General features: G+C 40.2%; 1 protein-coding gene across 2 annotated transcripts; it reads right to left on the bottom strand.

Annotated features, from left to right (window-relative positions):
- Positions 1-44: 44 nt before the first annotated feature.
- Positions 45-17,414, bottom strand: ace (angiotensin I converting enzyme (peptidyl-dipeptidase A) 1). 2 transcript variants are annotated; one of them, XM_026178913.1, is made up of 26 exons: positions 17,028-17,414; positions 16,693-16,928; positions 13,334-13,504; positions 13,157-13,244; positions 12,194-12,337; positions 11,883-12,074; positions 11,400-11,497; positions 11,071-11,240; positions 10,762-10,985; positions 10,334-10,478; positions 9,966-10,064; positions 8,847-8,969; positions 8,541-8,746; positions 8,268-8,404; positions 7,715-7,873; positions 7,252-7,339; positions 6,944-7,087; positions 5,445-5,636; positions 4,943-5,040; positions 4,645-4,817; positions 3,805-4,028; positions 3,569-3,713; positions 3,370-3,468; positions 3,045-3,167; positions 2,701-2,885; positions 45-1,980 (listed from the first exon to the last, which is right to left on the bottom strand). In XM_026178913.1, exons 1-26 carry the CDS (start codon positions 17,050-17,052, stop codon positions 1,778-1,780), a joined length of 3,891 nt encoding a protein of 1,296 aa, XP_026034698.1. In that variant the 5' UTR covers positions 17,053-17,414; the 3' UTR covers positions 45-1,777. The 2 variants fall into 2 exon arrangements, with proteins under 2 accessions (XP_026034698.1, XP_026034699.1); XM_026178914.1 differs by having other exon boundaries at positions 16,693-17,414.
- Positions 17,415-18,724: the final 1,310 nt, after the last annotated feature.

Raw genomic sequence — 18,724 nt, 5'->3', positions numbered from 1 at the left:
AGTATTGGATCACAAGTTGGACAGAGATGCAGCATTACTACTACTGAGGCCTTTGTTTTAAACCCTGAACTGCTCAGTGTCAAGAGGCCAAAAAACCCTGGGCTAGACTGAGCCACGTGGACCAACATGGACCAACTGTGGATAGTGCATTCATTTTTTTTAATGGTTTTATTTTTTATAGACTCTTTTTTTGTGCAATACACTGAACATTTTGTTCCAGAGATTGTAACTTGTTAAGCGCTTGTGAATGTGCATGTACTTTGTACATTAGAAGCTGTGTCGCATACAAAAGTAACTGGTTTTGATTGTGTTGTAGGAGCTAATGTACTGAATTTTTTTTTCTGTATGTGTATTTTTTTATATCTTTTTTTTCCCTAAAATTTCTGAGAAATGTTGCTGGTCATTTGTTGTGCTGTTTCACACCGTGCCTATTTCCATATCTAATCTGAGTGTATATATCTAATCTGTGATTGTAAATGTCCTTTCTGCTTCTATCACTTTGTGGTCAGGAGTCAGTGACTCTGTTAGGGATTTAATTCAAGATAAGCTGATTTATAGATCATTTTCAACCCCTACACTTAGAACATAATGACCAGCAGCCGCTCTCTTATGAGTGAATGTTCACATCAAATGTACCCTGACTTTGCGTTGGAATGGTTTTGGCGCTAGCCTCAAATGCATAAACAGCCCCAGCGGATGCACTGTAATTTCCTGCATTGAATTCCACAGCAGTGTACGCCGAAAGCAGGTTTGTAACAAGTTGAAAAGCAATAGCTGTGTGTTGATTTAGTCAGGGAGTATTATTTATTACATCATCTTAGGCTAATACATTAACATACATATCTAAAGAATGTCATACAGGGAGTCACAACACTGGATTAGTTTAGTAGGATGATGTCTTTGTGGAGACTTTACGATCCAGTATACATAGGTACGTATAAATTGTATATAGTAACAAGTTGCGTTAAATTGACTGTTTTAATGAATTTGTTTTCTCACTGTCACTGAGCTTTGTATTTTTAAAAGACAGTAAGCCTTCTCTTGGATTGTTTCTAGGCCTCTGTGGCCCCCGTTAAGGTAAACCTGTAATGATAGACTGCTGTTATAAGCCTGTTATTAAACAGTCTCTGATGAGACTAAGTGTTGCTTTACTGCTCCAGTCTGTGTTACCTGAGAGCCTGCAGGTACTGTGTTCTGTTGTGCAACTGTAGCCACTAAAGAGGTTGTATTGACTCTGTGAGTAAAGAGGGAAGGGCTGAAAACAGTGCACAAGCTCTTTTTTTTTTTCATCGTGTGGTGTTGCCTTTTTTATGTTACTGTGCATTTTTTTTATTGTAATGAAATTGTTTTTAATAACTTTTGTAATTCATTCATGTCACGTCTCCAGAGGCAGAATAAATATTTAATGTCTTTATTGTAGAAATGCTGAGGATTCAACTTATTAGAAAAAAATCAAATATTCAGAAACACTTACACAATGAATGACTTTACAAATTTTCATTTTTTCATTTTAAAACTCTTCCTTCTTTAACATCAAAGCTTACAAATAAATTACAAAAACAAATTGCATGTGTTCTTTTGCATAGGCAAGTAAGGAATTTTGTGTTTTTGTGTATACAATAAATATGCAAAACTTGGTAGGCAGACAAAACATGAGGAGCAAATTTGTTCAGATGTTGTGCAGTACACAAAAAACACTGATGTTCACATTGAGGTTGGTATTGTGCCAGCTACAGTAAGTCAGGCTTCACTCTCGTCGTTCAGTCTTCAAACATGGCTAATCTTTTTGCTTCAGCTCCATAGTAGACAAGGACTTTTCAGGCTTTCTTGCCTTCCTGTACATGTAGGCCATAAGGATGGTGACCACCAATAGCAGCATGCCGAGGGCCAACAGGATCCACTGGCCGACTGTGGCAGCCGACCTGTTCACATTTAAACCCAGGAAATCCACTGTTTTAGCTTCACCTGTTGGAGATTCACCTGTTGGGGATACAAACATGTTTAAATGGTTGTTTTTCACTCAGCAATTAAAACATAAAGGGTACGTGTGCAGTTATTTTCAAATGGCTTCTTCTTGTGCTTATTTTGGAAAGCAATGGGGAAGAAACGTTTCCATCTACAGAGATCAGTAAAAGCTGCTTCAACAAGAGGCCCAGCAGTAGCTAGGTATTTACAAGAGCTATTCCTCTTCATACCAAGAGGTGGCGCAGGTTGATATGTCTTAATTAGAAAACTGCTGTTGTTCTGTGAGTAACAATGCACATGTGTAACAACATTTCTGTGTCGGTACTAGTTTCAGATAATAATAATGAAAGATAATAATGAAATTAATACTTTTAAAAAGCATTAAAAATCATTTCCATACTAATTAATTTAGTTTTGCATCTAGTTATTGGTTTCATAATTTAATCTCTCCAATAAGAGATGCGTTCACTTTTCTCCACTATCCCTACCAGGGCCTTTCTTTCACTTTCTTAGTAATGTTTTTATCAATTCAGTCAGAGTGTGAGCATTGTAAAACAAAATGAGTAGGAGATTCATTTCAGCTGCAGCAGAGGAGAAACACACACACAAAGAATTCCCATGTGTGTTTCTTTTTTTTTTCAGAGTAGGTGTTCAGAAACGTTTGGCCTTGACTATGGAAAACTTATTAGCAAAGTTTTGATGAGTGAATACATGTATGTGTTTCTGTTAACATACTAAAAGGCTTCCAGTCGTAATCTGGCCACCCGCGAACATCATTGTTCTTGCTGTTCTCCTTCTCAAGCCATTCAATGAGAGGTTGGAAGTACTCCATGAGTGGCTGGGCACTCATTTTGGACTCGCCAGTGGTCATAGCCATAGCCTCAGGCCAGGGCTTGCTGAAGCCCAGCTTCATTACATCACTGAAAACAGCAATAGAAAGGTTAGAGAGAAGGTCAGAGAAGACTAGGATAACTAATAAGGATGTCTCGGATAAACAATTAAACTGCCAGTGCTGAAAACAAAAAAATAGCATACATATGAGCATCTCCACTTGCGTGTGTGTAAGTGTGCGTACTAACCCTAAGAGCTTTCCAGCTTCTTTGGATTGGTAGATGTCACAAGTGTATAAAGGTCCATTATGCTTGGCAGCATTACACAGAGCTTTGTGGAACTGAAACTGGATGACGAAGCTGACAAAATACCTGATTGAAGATGATAAAAAAAAAGTAGGGTCAGCACTATGCTCAGTGTACAGTTGTGCTACTGCACAATAGTAAGATCGTGTTGTGTTCCACAGCATATTTATCTTATCAATCATGATGAGGTGATGAGTATGGAATCATTTATCACTTATCGGTGATAAAATATCACATGCGTTTGTTCTTGAGAATCAGAAAGCCTTACCTGACGTAGGGAACGTTAGCTGGGATGTGGAACTTTGCACCTGGGTCAAAGTCCTCCTCAGTGCGTGTTACAGGTGGGCACAATCCCTGGTACTTCAATCTGCAATACAAAGAAAAGAGGCATGCATGCTTGTTATAATTCCTTAGTGAATCATCATCTATGAATGCAATAAATGCAATTTCTGTGATATAAACTTTACCTGAGGTTCCACCATTCTTTATTGTACTCGGTGTGTGGGATGCGTCCATCAAACACCTTCCACCTCCATTGGTCCATCAGGTAGCCGAAAGGTAGGAAGGCAATCTTGTCAAGTGCAATGCTCATCAGGAAGTTGATGTCACTCTCTAAATGAGGTGTTTATCAGTGCCAAAATCATATGCTGTAATACAGCAACATGCATTCAAAGATTTTGCTTTTGTTGCAAACATCACTCACCATAGTTGTTCTCAACCTTGTCCAGGAGGCCGATGCTCTGCAGATGTTTGGGTGTCGACACAGACAAGGCAAGTACATCTCCAATGGCCTCATGAAAGCCGGGGTTGGCTCCGTCACGGAAGGACACGGGCTGGTTTTTGTACTGCAGGAAATACTGAATGTGGCCCATCTCGTGGTGCACGGTGATCAGGTCATCCATTGTGACAACAGTGCACTGCTTGATCCTGGAGAAGCAACCAAAGAAATCATTAGAGCAAATTATGAAAATGTTTCAAAGACAAACTCATGACTCCACCTCACACAAATAATACTAATAATAGACATAGTAAACATATATAGTTTATATGTTCTGCTAAAACAATATCCAAAGTAATACAAAAATACCCTTTTACTTAGCCATGCCTATCTTTGCCTTCTCAGAGCCAATAGTTTTTCTTTGAGGACAAACTGTGGCAGCCCAACAGGAAGGAGACATATAATATAATCTCCAACAGTTTGGAAATTATATTAGAAATGATCAAGGGTTGGAGAAGATTTGAGGTGGATGCCACAGTGGAGCAGCATGTTAGGGCAGTTGCTGATTCTAAACCAACCATATTAGTGAACAGAAAGCAAATGAGGCTCTTACATTAGCTGAACATGCGTGAAAAGAAGAAGACTATAAAAGTTTTTCGTACATGCCATCCCATTTCATTATCAGGCTTCTTCAGGGAGTGCCTTTGTTAAGTATCATATAAAGATTCTGAGATTTTACTGATATTCTGTAAGATTTTGGTAAGGCTTCCAGGCTGCTACGTGTCTCTTGATTCTAGCTTGAAGGGGAAAAAGGTTAGGCTCAACCTGAAGTCTTTTCGGTTATAGAAGTCCCACGCAGAGGCGTGGCACACCACCTGGCGTCCATCAGACGGCTTCTCCAGCATAGATTTGTTCCAGAATTCCGGCGGCATTGGCTCCAAACCAAGTGAGGTGAAAAATTTGTCAGATTCCTGAAACATTCTGATGGCATCCCATCCCTGAGTGAGAGAAATGAGAAAGACTGTAAGAAAAGATGCTTGCATATGTTTTCTGCATGCTTCCTTGGATTTGGAAGTGTGCAGTAATGGCTTTAAAGCAACGGCTGGTTCATGCATCGATTCACCTGCTGCACCATGGCTGGGGTGGCGTCAACCTGTGTAGCGTCTGGGTAGGGTATGACCAAATCCATTATGCCAGACCACGTCTGTGCCCACATGTTGCCTGAAAAAGAGAAAAAACAGTACTCATGTTCCATATTTTTAGTCTTAAGAAGTCAGGTAGAAGGTCATCGGCTGTGCCAGTGTTTAACCAAGTGGGATTTAGGACTGTGAGTCGCTCCAATCCCTGACCATGTGGAACTGTCACACACAATCTCACGCTTGATGCCCCTGAAAGCAAATTAAATCTTGGCTAAATCCAAACGCTTCTACAGTCAACGACAGAATATGAAGGGGCTACTCTCAGACATAAAAGGAGAGTTGTGTCTATAGTGTTAGAATACTTGGGATTCCAAAGTGAAACGCTGGCTGAAAAGTGGTTCTGTCCTGTGACCTTGCTATCATCAAAAAAACTAAATATCTGAAGTCCACATAGAGCCTCGAGTGCAGTCAAATCGCATTACTTACCAAGTAAATGAGCAGGAATAGGCCCCTTTAGGTTGATATAGTTGGAGCCATACTTATTGTATAGACCCCTTCGAACATAAGCATGCAAGTTTAGATAGAGTGGCTCCAGCTCCTTCCACAGAGTCTCCAGATCTTCTTCAAAGGTAGGCGTTTCATACAGGGAACGCCAGAAAGCTCCATTATCAGAGTGACCTACAGAGAATGCCAGAGAGAAACACCTTAATACTAATCAGAGGAATACTTTAAACATCATCATGTAAAGTGTTTTGATTTGGAGAAGTGATTTATTTCATATTACTGGCGTGTCAGAAAAAGGCTGCTGTTTATTTGAGAGTAAAACATTCACCTAGCATGTTGCATAATCCAACAATTTTTAGTAAATAATTAACAGTATATATAGTTCAAATCTGCTGACTGTATAGCAGATATCTTTTTATTAGGTCTTCATTTCCTAAACACTGACAAGTAATGTGTAATCTTAAACTCTATATAAGATAAAGTGTGTTTTTATTACTATATAACGTCAGCCGCCTGGTGTGATAATACATTCTGCTGTGTCACTGCAAAATGGAAAAATCTCTTTGATAAAATACCTGAAAGGACAATATTTTAAAAGACAAATTGTTTAAAATTTTAAAACTTTTAGGTAAAGAAAAAGAAAAACCTTGGGTGTGATGAAGCTTAGGACTCTGGCTGAGGATAAGTGCTGTGGAGCAAATGATTTAACTCCTGGTCTTGATAAAATGTGAATCTGTGTGCGACAGTTTACTGCAAATCCTTATATGTCCTCATTGTTTAGATATACCATCAGCCAAATACCCTGTGTGTACACACAGCTCTGTCACTTTGGAGATACTGTATATGTACACACACACTTTGTTAGACACACTTGTTCAGCTGCTCATTAATGCAAGCGCTTAATCACATCAGCCAGTCATATTAGATTAGATTAGATTAGATAGAACTTTATTAATCCCTCGGGTGGGTTCCTCTGGGAAATATGGCAGCAGTTCATAAAGACATGATCAAGACGGCCTGTTTAAGTTTAAACTGAGCATCTAAATGAAGAAGAGAGGTGATATGAGTGAGTTTTCAATGTTGTAGTATTTATGAAACTGCTGACCTACTGGATATTTCCCACACAACCATCTCTGAGTTTTATAGAGAATAAAAGCAGCAGTTCTCTGGGTGAAATGCCTCTCTGAGGAATGTTTCTAGCACTTTGTTGAATCTCTGCCGAGGAGGCAGCTCTGAATGCAAAAGGGGGTTGAACTCGGAACCTAACAAAGTATCTGGTGAGTATAAATATGATGGACTGACTAAAGCAGTTCCTTGACTCCACTTATTTATATTAACCACACTTTGACTGCCATGCATCTGAAAAAAAATCTGTTCTATAACTGCTGTCTCCATCAAGGCCAAACTTTTGAAAGTTTTCCAGCAGGACAGATTAATGAAGAATCTCACAGTAGGAGTAAAATTACATTTAAATGTCATACCATTTAGTGTGGCAGCTTTGTTGGCCAGTTCAACATATCTCTTATAATCCTGACGGAGTACTTTGCCAGCAGCATCTCGCCATCCTTTCCAGGCAAATAGCAGCTCATCGTAATCCCTGGACTCTGCCATGATCTTCTGGAGATCTGAAACAGATTTTAAAATATTTCATCATGCAAACTTTGCTCACTGTATACTCTCTAAGGCAGTGTGATAATAATTGTACTATTTAGCCTTATCACGTGTATCAGCTACCAAAAGCCATTATTTATCTGGAAGTCAATCTGCAGCATTTTTTCCATAGTCATACCTGGATCCAGAGGGAGGCATTCATTATTCTCTCTGCAGACCTCAGCCACGCTGTACTTGGTCTCCATGTTGGACAGAAGCGTATTGTACTAAAAAGGTTAAAAAAAAAAAACTACTTTTGATCCAAGTGAAATTATTAGCAGGTTGTGACATTTATTAAATGTATCTGACAGATTTCTACAGCTGCTCTGGAGCCAAGACCTCATCAGATAAATGCATTTCTTTTAGAATAGAGTAGGGTTATTTGCACCTTCCTAAAACAATGCCAACATATTCACATTGGTGCAAGTGGGGTCAAAACAAAGAGACATTCCTTTAAATATATTTCATGTATAGTCTCTGATTGCGGTAGCTTATATTCTCCCTCCCTTTTGCATGTCCATCGTTGTTGAGGAACACTTAGAGGTGTTTTAAACATCAAGCAAGCAGCTCTGAATACTCTCACACAGGAATTTCCTTCACACCTCTTCCAGTTCTGCAGAGGGGAGCGCAGCCCTCTCGATGTCACTGAGTTTTTTAATGATGCGTTTGACCGAGCCATCTTGGAAGTCAGTGGTGTCGTATTGACGGGCCTGCAGTCCATACTTCAAGGTGTGTGCTGACATCTCCAGGTTCTTTTCAAGCTAAGGAAGAATAATGAATAGCATTTATTTTATATTAAACAATTTTCATTATATGCCAATGAAAGCAGGATGGATGGATGGATGGATGGATGGATGGATGGATGGATGGATGGATGGATGGATGGATGGATGGATGGATGGATGGATGGATGGATGGATGGACGGACAGATCAACAAATGGATGGATGGATGGATGGATGGACCAGTGTGTAGGTAATTAGAATCATGCACACATGCATTTATTAGTGACACATTAACTCAATCAGTTATTGATTCATTGACACAGTTTGATCAAGAAAATTCATTTTATTGATTCAGCAAAACTATGAGCAGAGCTGGTGCTTGAGCATGGTTAAGGTAATCTCCTTTGAGCTGGTTGGTCAGTGGGCCTCACCATTGCCTGCTTATTGGCTTCATTGATGTCGGTGTTGTACTTCCAGGAGGCCTCAGTGTATGCATTCCATACCACCTCAGCTGTACTGTTGTACTCTTCCAGAAGCTTCTGCGCATCAAGCTCATCTGTGTTCTTGTCTGTGTAAACAGGAAAAAAGAAAGTCAGTTAAAAATAAGTCACCGAACTAATGTTTCATATGTTTCTAATGCTGCCACTTGTGATGACATTTATAAGATGTAAATAATCTTTGTTGTGCTCAATCCGGTAACTTACCGATATCTTCTGGGTAGCCTTCAGGCATAGGTGGGACCCAGTTGAAGTCTGGCCATCCCAACGTCTCATTCACATTTTGCTTGTTCAACCACTCAATAATTGGCTCAAAGTACTTCATGAGTGAGCTGGCATTTAATTTATTAGTGCCTATAGCATCCTGGAGCACAACTGGCCAGCTTTCAGATGAGCCGGCCTGAAGGACTTTCCTGGAGGGATAAGAGTGAAATTGCATTGCATCTTTATTTTTTCCTTCATAAGCCATTAATTATAATCCTGGTATTTAACTTGAAGGTATAATCAGCTCACTTTAAAATGGCTCCCGCCTCCGCAGACCGGTAGATGTCACATGTGTGCAAGGGACCTGTGTGCTTGGCTGCTTCGCAAAGTTTTTCATGAAACTGGAACTGAAGGATGAAACTGACAAAATATCTGCAGGGGGGAAAAGAAAAGCTTTAACTTTTGCAAATGAAGGTCGTATACCAAACAAGGTAAAAGAAAAAAAAATTAAATGACAGAAAATAATGACTATTTAGAGGATACGAATTATGTAAATTATGTGTTTGAGGCCACACATATGAAAGCTCTGCAATCTTTTTCTGTTAAAGTAACTGTGTCTGTGATTTTTATTTCCATCTCCTAAATGAAACCAGATGGAGTCAGAGGATTTTCTCATACCACCCCAGCTTCTGCTACATTTCCTGCTATTGTAGGCCCGTAGTATTGTTTTAAAACCGCAAGAAAGTGCCGCACACAATACCATACTTTCAGCTTGTCAGGCATTGTTGCATGTTCACTGCCTTTACTTCAGCCACAGAGTTGCCCTTCACACAATACCTATTATTAAGGCACTAATACAGTACTGTGCAAAGTCTGCACACATGGAAATGCAGCACACAAGGCAAAAACATAGTTTGTGTGATTCGAACAATGAAAGTCAATATTTAATATGATCGTCTTTATTCTTCAACACAGCCTGAACACAGAAGTCTTCAGGAATAGTTCTCCAAACTTCTTCTTGAGAGACATTCAAAGCTCCTTTTTGGATGTTGGCCGCCTTTTGTTCTGTTCTCTGTATAGATGATCCTACTCTGCTTCAATAATGTTCATGTCCGGACTCTGGGGAGGCCGATCCATGACTGATCTTGTTCCATGTTGTGGTTTTTTTCTATCCCGGTACACTTTTAATGTACTGGCAGTGTGTTTGGGATCACTGTCATGCTGAAAATGTAAGTCATTGCAAATCTATAACATAATATTACACGGTGGATTAAAGATTTCATAATTCCAATAATACTGACAAGATCTCCTTGTCAGACTGGCTGAAATCCAGCCCCAAACCATGACAGAGCCTCTATCGTGCTTTACAGATGGCTGTCCTGAAAATATCAATAATCCAATCAATCGTCTCCATCACAGGATGCTTACCTGATGTACGGCGTGTTCCCAGGGATGTGGTATTTTGCCCCAGCATCAAAGTGCTCCTCTGTACGCCTGGTGGGTGGGCAGATGCCTTGATATTTTGTTCTGTTAAAAGAAATAAGAGACAGGTTAATCCAGCAAGACCCCTGCTCTAATAATTACCAGTTTGTCACATGTCAGTCATTGTAATTGGCAATCGTTTCCCTCCAAGATGAATAAAGCACTAACTTTCTTGAGTCTATGCTGGTTGCCTAGCACCCAAAGATGCCTTTTGTTACTCGACTATAGGCTTATCAAGAAAACCATTCTGTCCAAACATATTTCACAAGCAATTCTTTTAACTTGTACAACAGTTTCTATGCATAACCTCCTACCTGAGATACCACCAGTCAGCATTGTAACGCTCCGGAGGGGTCTTTCCACTAAAGACATCCCATCTCCAGAGGTCAATAAGGTAGCCAAAGGGAAGGAAGGCTATCTTCTCCAGAGCCATTTTTAGCAGGTAGTTGGTGTCAGTTTCTAGAGAAACACAAAGCGTCATTTAGTAAAACCAGACAAACAAACAAACAAATAGGATAAGAAAGATATTGATATAAGAATTCATCTCAGTTGTCTGAGTGTATAAAAATCGGGATTTTATTACACTTCTGGTATTAGAGTCTTGGGGATAAATTACACAGTGTTGCAGTGTTGCTTCTAAAAGATGCCCTTATACGGAAGCCTTCTTAGTTATGGTACTGAAGCCCACCAGAAGGGATGTTGGTGGTATGGAAAGGTTTTATTTCTGTGTTCATGTTATTACCGATGTCAGATGTCACAGATTCCAGAAGATTAATGGTTTCCAGATGCTTGGGCGTAGAAACCGAAAGGGACAAAACATCACCGATAGCCTCGTGAAAACCAGGGTTGGCTCCACTGCGGAAGCCCATAGGCTTGTCCTTGTACTGCAGGTAATACTGAATATGTCCCATCTCATGGTGTACAGTGAAGAGCTGTTCCATCGTGACTGTGGTGCACTGCTTAATTCTTAAATAGGGAATGCAATGTGAATAGAATTTTATGTTTTATTAGCAATGAAAAATATGTGAAGCACAACTAAAATTCATTTTACCTGAAGTCCTTGCGATTGTAAAAGTCCCAGGCAGACGCGTGGCACACCACCTCTCGACCCTGAGGCTTAACCAGCATGGATCCCTCCCAGAACTCCTCAGGCATCCTCTCCAAACCCAGAGAGGTGAAGAACTCCTCGGCCACACGAAACATGTGTGTGGCGTTATAGCCCTGCGAAGTGGAAACAATCAGGCTAGTCGCAATTAATGCTGTTTGACAAAATTATTTGAATTGCAGTGAAAGCTTGATGGTCTGGAAGAACCAGAGAACGTTCTTTCCCCTCCTCCTTTAACCTAATCTAGTTCCATAAAAGCTTCCCGTCCTACTTACTTGTCTGACCATTTCATCAGTCACATCAATGTTAGGTTTGTCAGGAAATGGGATCATCATATCATAAATGTTGTTCCAGGTCTGGGCCCACATATTTCCTGGGGGTGAGGAGGAAAACACACTTAAGCAACAGTTCTGACTTACTGTGTTGTGGACCACTCACAAGCACTGTAGGAAATGCCTGCTGCAGCATGTTTATGCACAGCAGTGAGATAAGAGCATTATACTACTCCCATGGTGTGCCTGCATCCTAATTCTCTGATCTTATATTGGCCATGGCATATGTGTTTACTACAGATGATTAAAAATTACTGTTTATGTTAAAGACATTAATGTTAAAAATAAATACATCGTAATAAATTACAAATTAAAGACCACCCTGCCCTTTCTCATTTTTTGCTATATTTTTTTGGCCAACCAACTCCTAAGTAATGCATGCATGTACATGTAGCTCATATTGGATGGATACTGCATGCATTTTACCTAGCAAGTGAGCAGGGATAGGTCCTTTAAGGTTGATGTATTTGGGGCCATACTGGTTGTAGAGCTGGCGGCGCACAAAGGCGTGCAGATTCCGGTAGAGCGGCTCAATGGTCTTGTAGATTTCTTCCAAGTCCTGCCTAAAAGTTTCAGTCTCATACCAAGAGCGCCAGTCATCTCCAGTGTCCTGAAATCCTGAACAGGGCAAAAATGTTAATGTGGTCATTTCTACTTCTGTGTCCTCACTCTGCTTTGCTTCTTCCCTCCATTAGGAATCTCCTGCTCAATATCAACAGCTAGAAAGGAGTACTTACCATCAGCTCGCGAGGCTTTGTTGCTGAGCCCCACAAAGCTTGGATAGTACTGTTTGAGTGGCACGCCTGACGCATTGTGCCAGCCCTCCCAGGCATACAGCAGCGTCTTGTAGCTCCTGGAGTTAGCCATGATCTTTGTGAGCTCTTTAAAATAGAAATGCAAAAAGATGTGGAAAAAGTGTTACAATCAGGAAGATGCTAATCCGGTGCATTACACTCAAAAGCTTCAGGTTTTCCTGAACACATGGTGATGTGCTGGTGGTTAGATTACTGTCTGCTCGCGTTATCACAGCAGGAAGACTTGTGATAACTCAGTGTTATTTTGACAATTACTTAAACCAACAATTTTCTTCAAAATCCCAGAGAGAGGAAATGAAGGTTAGGAAAAGGTGAGGTGAGCTGCACAGAAAATGGCAGGGAAAAGCGACACCTGGAAGTTTTTGTTATGATAGAGACAGTAGTGTTTTTGTGAGTGGAATGCATCATGGAGTAACCCAAGATGGATGATTTCCAAGAATAAGAAACCAATAACAGGGACTGCACCTTAATGAACGCATTTACTTATACAAACAAAAAAATTGTAGCAGAACTGATTGGTTTTGCACTCTTGCCTCACTGTTACTTTATGAAGTTTTTGCCAGCAAAGCACAAAGGACTATTGTTCACAATTAACACTGCTGAAGTTAAAAGCTACCCATGTGTTTTTTCTCTAGATTTTCACTCAAAATAACCACAGCACTTCCCCCGGAGACCTCCCTGAAGTGAATATCCCCATCCTGCTACTTTTAAAAGCTGATAAGATCTTAATCGCTTAAAAGTGTTTTCTTCCCCGGGCATCGTTGACTTGTTCATATTCTTTAACACTGCCTTGTTTCGCCTTGAACATCTTAAAAATTCTTGCATCATATCATTTGCTTGTCTTGTTTGATCTTCAAAACTGAGCATTTATTATAGTGAACTCACCAGGTTCCAGACTCCAGCTGATGTTTGGCTGTGGGTGCACCTTAGATGTCGAATAAATATTGTCCATGGTGCTCAGAATGGTGTTATACTGTAGAGAATTTTTTTTAAAAAGATACAAAAGAGTTTAGCAGTGTCACAAACATGGTTACCGACTTGTTAAATATCTGACAGACAAACCTCCTCTCTTTCTTTCGGGAGAAGGTTGGCAGCACCGAGTAGCATGATCTTTTCCATCAATTTTTTGTCTTTAGGGTCAGGAAGGGTGTCGAGAACTCCAGAAGAGAAGACCTGCTTAGCCTTGATCCCCCATGCCTCCACGAATGCCTGTTCTTCAAGAGATGCACTTACCTAAAGACAAAACAAGGTAGACGTAAATGATACGGCTACTAAATATTTTAAACAGTGCGTTGATAGGTCTCTCAAGAGGTAGCAATAAATAATAATTATCAATAATGTTTATGGCATGTGTTTTTTTAAACCATGAAAAAGCCAAAGGTGCAGGATCATTCTTTTTTTTCCTTTCTTTTTTTTGTAAATATTTGAATTATTGATATCTGTCAAGAGCATAAGTGAACACTTGAGAAAACTCAGACTTGGTGAAAGTCTCTGTTGAGCTGTACTGTAGGAACTAGCTGTTGGCACAAAGTCATACGGGGTTGGACTCTTATTATCAGCTTGTTATAACACATGCCAGTTTTTTGTGAAGACTGTCATCCTCCAGAAAATGAAAGGACGGATCAGTTTTACAAGCTCCTATTATAGACCAGAGTGCACTTTCAAAGCAATGTAACTGCCAGCATCCGTGTAAAACATATCTTATGCAACGCGGGTGTCTTTCTTCATCTTGCATCATGAGTCTGCAATTCATTTTTCCGTGGACCCACACGAGAAACTGGGACTGTTGTGGAGGGCTGCACCAACTCAGTAGGACTGAGTCTGGCTTATCGGTGTGGCCCTCCATAACAGTCCCAGTTTCTCGTGTGGGTCCTCGGAAAAAAATGTATTGCCCAAGCAGCACAACTACAGTGGCATACTGAAATACGCAGTCAAACTACTGAGCCTGAACTAAAAAGTGACTCCCACATAAAATAAATAAATATTTATGTTTACAATCTATTAGAAATAAATAATTAAATGTAAAAATAAGAGCAATAGCCTACATTTAGTCTCCCTTAAAGAATCATGCAGATTTCTTGAAATTTGATGGATGGCTGAACATTGAGTTTGATGCAAGGATTTAAGCTAATCTTTATCATTTCTACTTTTTCATCTAATGTCATCATTACCAGCCTTCTGTCTTTGTCCCGTAACTGTGTAACTAGAATATGTCTTCAAGTTGCTGGTTTATTGATAGCTGTAACAATACATCTTCCCCGTGGTGGCAATAAAGAGCTCTACCTATCTACTGAGCAAGTGCTAAGTGAAATAACCCTTGTTCAAGGATAACATCTCTAAAAAGAAAAAAATGCTATAGCTACTCAAGTCCACATGCTTATCTGCTGCTCCAGTAAGTGTCAAGAGCTTCTTTTTATAGCAATCATGAAGACATAGGTCATGAACAATAAGCCTCAGAAGAATGGATGCACTCAAGGCCGCTGTGCCATTCAACACTCATTTGCTCCTCTATAAACTGTGCATCTTATATGCACCTCTGATTTGTAAAGAATTCCTTTAATGGTGTTGCAGCTTTTTATTATTTGTAGTAGGTGTAGAGAAAATCAGACTAGCTTCTATAAGTATGAAAAAGATTACAAAATAATTGCACACGCATATTGATGCAACCATTATTTGCGCCTCACACATGCTGACAGAACAGTAGCTTCTCACAAGTAATGTTTCCACTGTAAGCCTTTCTTATCTGCTTCTTTAGCAGCCTTCCCTAAAATAACAGGCTGCAGGTGAAGGAAAAAAAACAAAGAAATGGTGTGGCTGAGAAGCATTAACTCTGATCTTTGTGCTCTACCTCTCAATCTCTATTTTTCGCAATCATTTTCTGTCTGTAAGCTTGCACTCAATTTCTGCTACATTTATATATTTTCTACTAGTAATAAATTAGTTTACAAATTTAAATTCAATTTTACCTTTTGGAATGAGCTGTCTCACCTATTATTAGCATTTAAACTGATTACAGAAATACAGACTTTACATTTCAATTTTTTAAAGATATTTTTAAAACATCTGCATCTCAAAAAACACTAATGTCAAAGAAAAATGTGCACTAAGTTATGCAACATTTTCTATAATATGAACACATACAAGTAGCATTGAAAAAAAGAAGCTCTGTATGTTTGTAATGAAATGGATGCCAAAGCCTCTGATTTTGACATCTGCTGATATCTAACTTTTTTTCCTATTTGATCCTCTCCACGTACAAAAGTTTAACTTGCAATGACAATCACCTTTGCATCCATTGAAGCGACAAGTAAAGTGTGTTTATGCACATATTTGCTTTTTGTGAACGAGCAGTGTGCAAATATAACTTTTCAAAATATTTAACTGCACAAGATTCGCTGAGCAGCCCATATCGCAAAATGTCTCTGTCAAGCTGACTGGTTACCAGATTAGATGGAGTTCTATGCTCAGATTCACTTTGATCCTTCTTTAAAAAAAACTCAGAGGAGGAAAATATGCTCACGCGCAGCATGTGCGAGGCTGCTTGTCTTTCACCTTCCATCACAAAAGCAGGCTGCGGAACAAAACACATTCTGTAGATTGACCCTGTTCAAGGAGTTCAGTGTGGGACACCTGTTGTGTGTGTGTTTGTCAGGGAAGTAGTGTTCAAAGCCTAGATAGTTTACCAAATTCCTGTTTCAACAGCTGTCCAACAGGACTTGGATGTTTGACTATTTCATGGGTGTGATTTTTCCACACCGCAGCAGCTTTGTTGGTTTCTGACTCCAGTCTCACTGTACTTTTCTGCTGCCTTACTGGCTTTATCGTGTCCCTAAGCTTTTAATGCAACTGTCTCTCAAACCTGTGGTAACATGCAGTTTTAGAACAATTGCAATCTGATATTAACGTGTCGCAGCTCCCTTCTAAGAAACACATTTTGAAATTGCTTTAAAAAGGCATTTTACTGGCTGCAAATATTGCCACGACGGGCTATAAAGACTACTGGTGTGTGCAAAACTACATTTAGTAGAGAGTGCTACCATAAGGACAAAATACTTCAAGCAGAAGAATCATAAAGCAAACAGTTACTCGAGAAAAAAGGCCAACATAAGAGCAGGCGAGACCCATTAGAATTATATTTTAAAGACATTCACACCACAGGCATTCAGATCTCATTTATTTTCCAGTAAAGCGCAAGCAGAGTTGGCTGCGTTGGGAGGAAACTGAGCATGCAATGCTGGAGAGAGATGAATAGTAGTAATCTCCAAGTCAAGCAGAGCTGAGTTCCCCAGAAAACTCTGCATTTCTGGTGACAAGATGCTAGTACTGACAAGAGTGATGTACAGTGGACAATGAAACATCAGCATGAGAGCAAGAGTTGGCCACCGAGTTGTCTTGTGAGCTCGAGACTGCAGATGTCTTACCTGAAGCTTTGAGTTGTGGTCTGTTATGTTGGTGTTGTAGTTCCAGCTGGCAGAGACACTGTGGAAAAACACCTCCTCGGCGGTGCTGTTGTAGTCACTGAGGAACCTTTGTGCATCACTGATGGTGTCTGAATATTCCCCAGGCAGCCAGCTTTCTGGCAGAGCCTCAGATTGCCCAAAGACTGGCAGCAGCAGCAGTACTGACCACAGAAACCTGTCCAAACCAGTACCCATGGCTAGCCCCCACCAAGACACAGTGGAAGAAAAAGCTGTGAAGTGAAGTAGTTGAGTGGAAGGGCTAAAAATACACTTGCTTCAATGAAGTGAGAGTACACCTTCCCCCTGAAGCTGTTGTCTCATCCACTCCTTCACTCGTCCCTTCTTTGCCTCCCAGCCTGGCTGCTGGTGAAATGCACAGGAGTCAACGCAAGCTTCTTTTTAAGTGCCAGTGTAACCCAGCCCACATTTCCCTGCAGCCTTCCCTCTTACTACTTTACACCACTGAACAAAGTACCCCATACACCCCCTTCCTCTGTAATTTTCTCCCTTCCCTTGTTTCCGTTTCTGTTCACCAGCCTGAGAGGATTTGGATGGCTGGCTGATCAGAAGTTTCGGTAACAGAGCAAGATGAGATACAGACTATGACACACTGGTGCAGTGTGCCTGCCTGCTTGGCAGTGGCTCCTCACTAACCAGCAGTGGAGTGTCTGGGAGGGACTCCACATACTTTGCTCTCAGTTTCCTCCTTTAGCTCAGTCAGGAGGGGGAGTTATAAAGACAGGGCAAATGAAAGAGGGGATAAGGGAATGAAGCTGGGGGGTGGGGGGATGGCAGGACTCTGGAGAAAAGGACTGAGAGATCAGCAGAAAAAGGAAGCAAGTAACAAATAAATGGTGAGCAACTTCAGTTGAATATTGTGGTCAGTGTGCATCATGATCATTATGTTCTTGGTTCCCACACATTCATAACGCCACTGTTTAGATTACCTAGAATGAGGATGTTTACACCACTCAGGCTATGTGACACAACTGCAGTTAAGTGTACAGTCCCACTATAATGTAGCATGTAACAAGCCTTATTTCACTGGCTGTTGCACAGCAACCGTCAGAGCAATTTGTGCAAAACCATAATAGTGGAAGCTTATTCAGTAAAGGGGAAATATTCTGAGACATTTCTTTTCTCTAAAATAAGAACCATGTGCACGTGTTCCTGCCATAATTGAGTAGACAAACCAAATTCACTGAGTTTTTCTTCATCCCAAGCCAAGCTGCTACAGTATTTCACTTCCCAGTAATTCCCTGACAAAGCCATTTGAATAAAATTACAGTACACACAGCATTCAATGAGCAGAGTAATGTGAAATCATCTACAGCTTATAAATACCTAAGAAACAAGACAAAAACTATGTTTGGCATTCTTAACACTGTTTACAGCCCAATACATACATACATGTATTTTCACTGCCTTTATTAGACCTTCAAAGTGTCATTTAATGCTGTGTGAAGAAGACGGGGTAGGATCCAACATGCAGGAGACTGACAAAAACAGGAACTCAGGAATACAAACTGACAGAACACACAGTAGAGGGATGAAGGAGATTATGACACTAGAAAGAGATTGATACAGACTATCTATATACAAAAGGGAATCGTGGCAAAGAGGAAACACCTGGGGAACACAGCTGAACATAATCTAACTGCACACACGTGACTATCAAAATAAAACAGGAAGTGACCAGCACACTGAGACTGAAACAAAGACACATGAACTTGACAGAAAAAAGCAACTACAAAGACAAAACTGACTAAACACGGGAGATAACATAGAAATGCAGATTAGGCATGGGGGGGAAACAGATGGGCAGGAAAAACTTAATAACTAACAAGATCAAAATGAAAACATAATTTAAGCAAATGTAAAATCCAAACTGAAAACTACAATGACAAAACACAGGATCATGACACAAGGCTGAAGAAGCCAAAGAGGTAATGCTGGGTGAGAGGGTGTGGAGAGGATGGGGGTATGAATCAGG

This window comes from Astatotilapia calliptera, chromosome 8, assembly GCF_900246225.1.
Source record: "Astatotilapia calliptera chromosome 8, fAstCal1.2, whole genome shotgun sequence".
NCBI lineage: Eukaryota > Metazoa > Chordata > Actinopteri > Cichliformes > Cichlidae > Astatotilapia > Astatotilapia calliptera.
The sequence above is the reverse complement of the archived record's forward strand: the minus strand, read 5'-3'. Positions and strand labels throughout refer to the sequence as shown.

Coding starts and splice junctions, on each gene's coding strand:
- ace (XM_026178913.1), bottom strand. CDS start 17,052: ATGAGACAACAGCTTCAGGGGGAAG. Junction 10,065..10,333: donor GCTGACTGGTGGTATCTCAG/GTAGGAGGTTAT, acceptor TTCTTTTAACAG/AACAAAATATCAAGGCATCT. Junction 7,340..7,714: donor CCTCTGCAGAACTGGAAGAG/GTGTGAAGGAAA, acceptor TAACCTTTTTAG/TACAATACGCTTCTGTCCAA.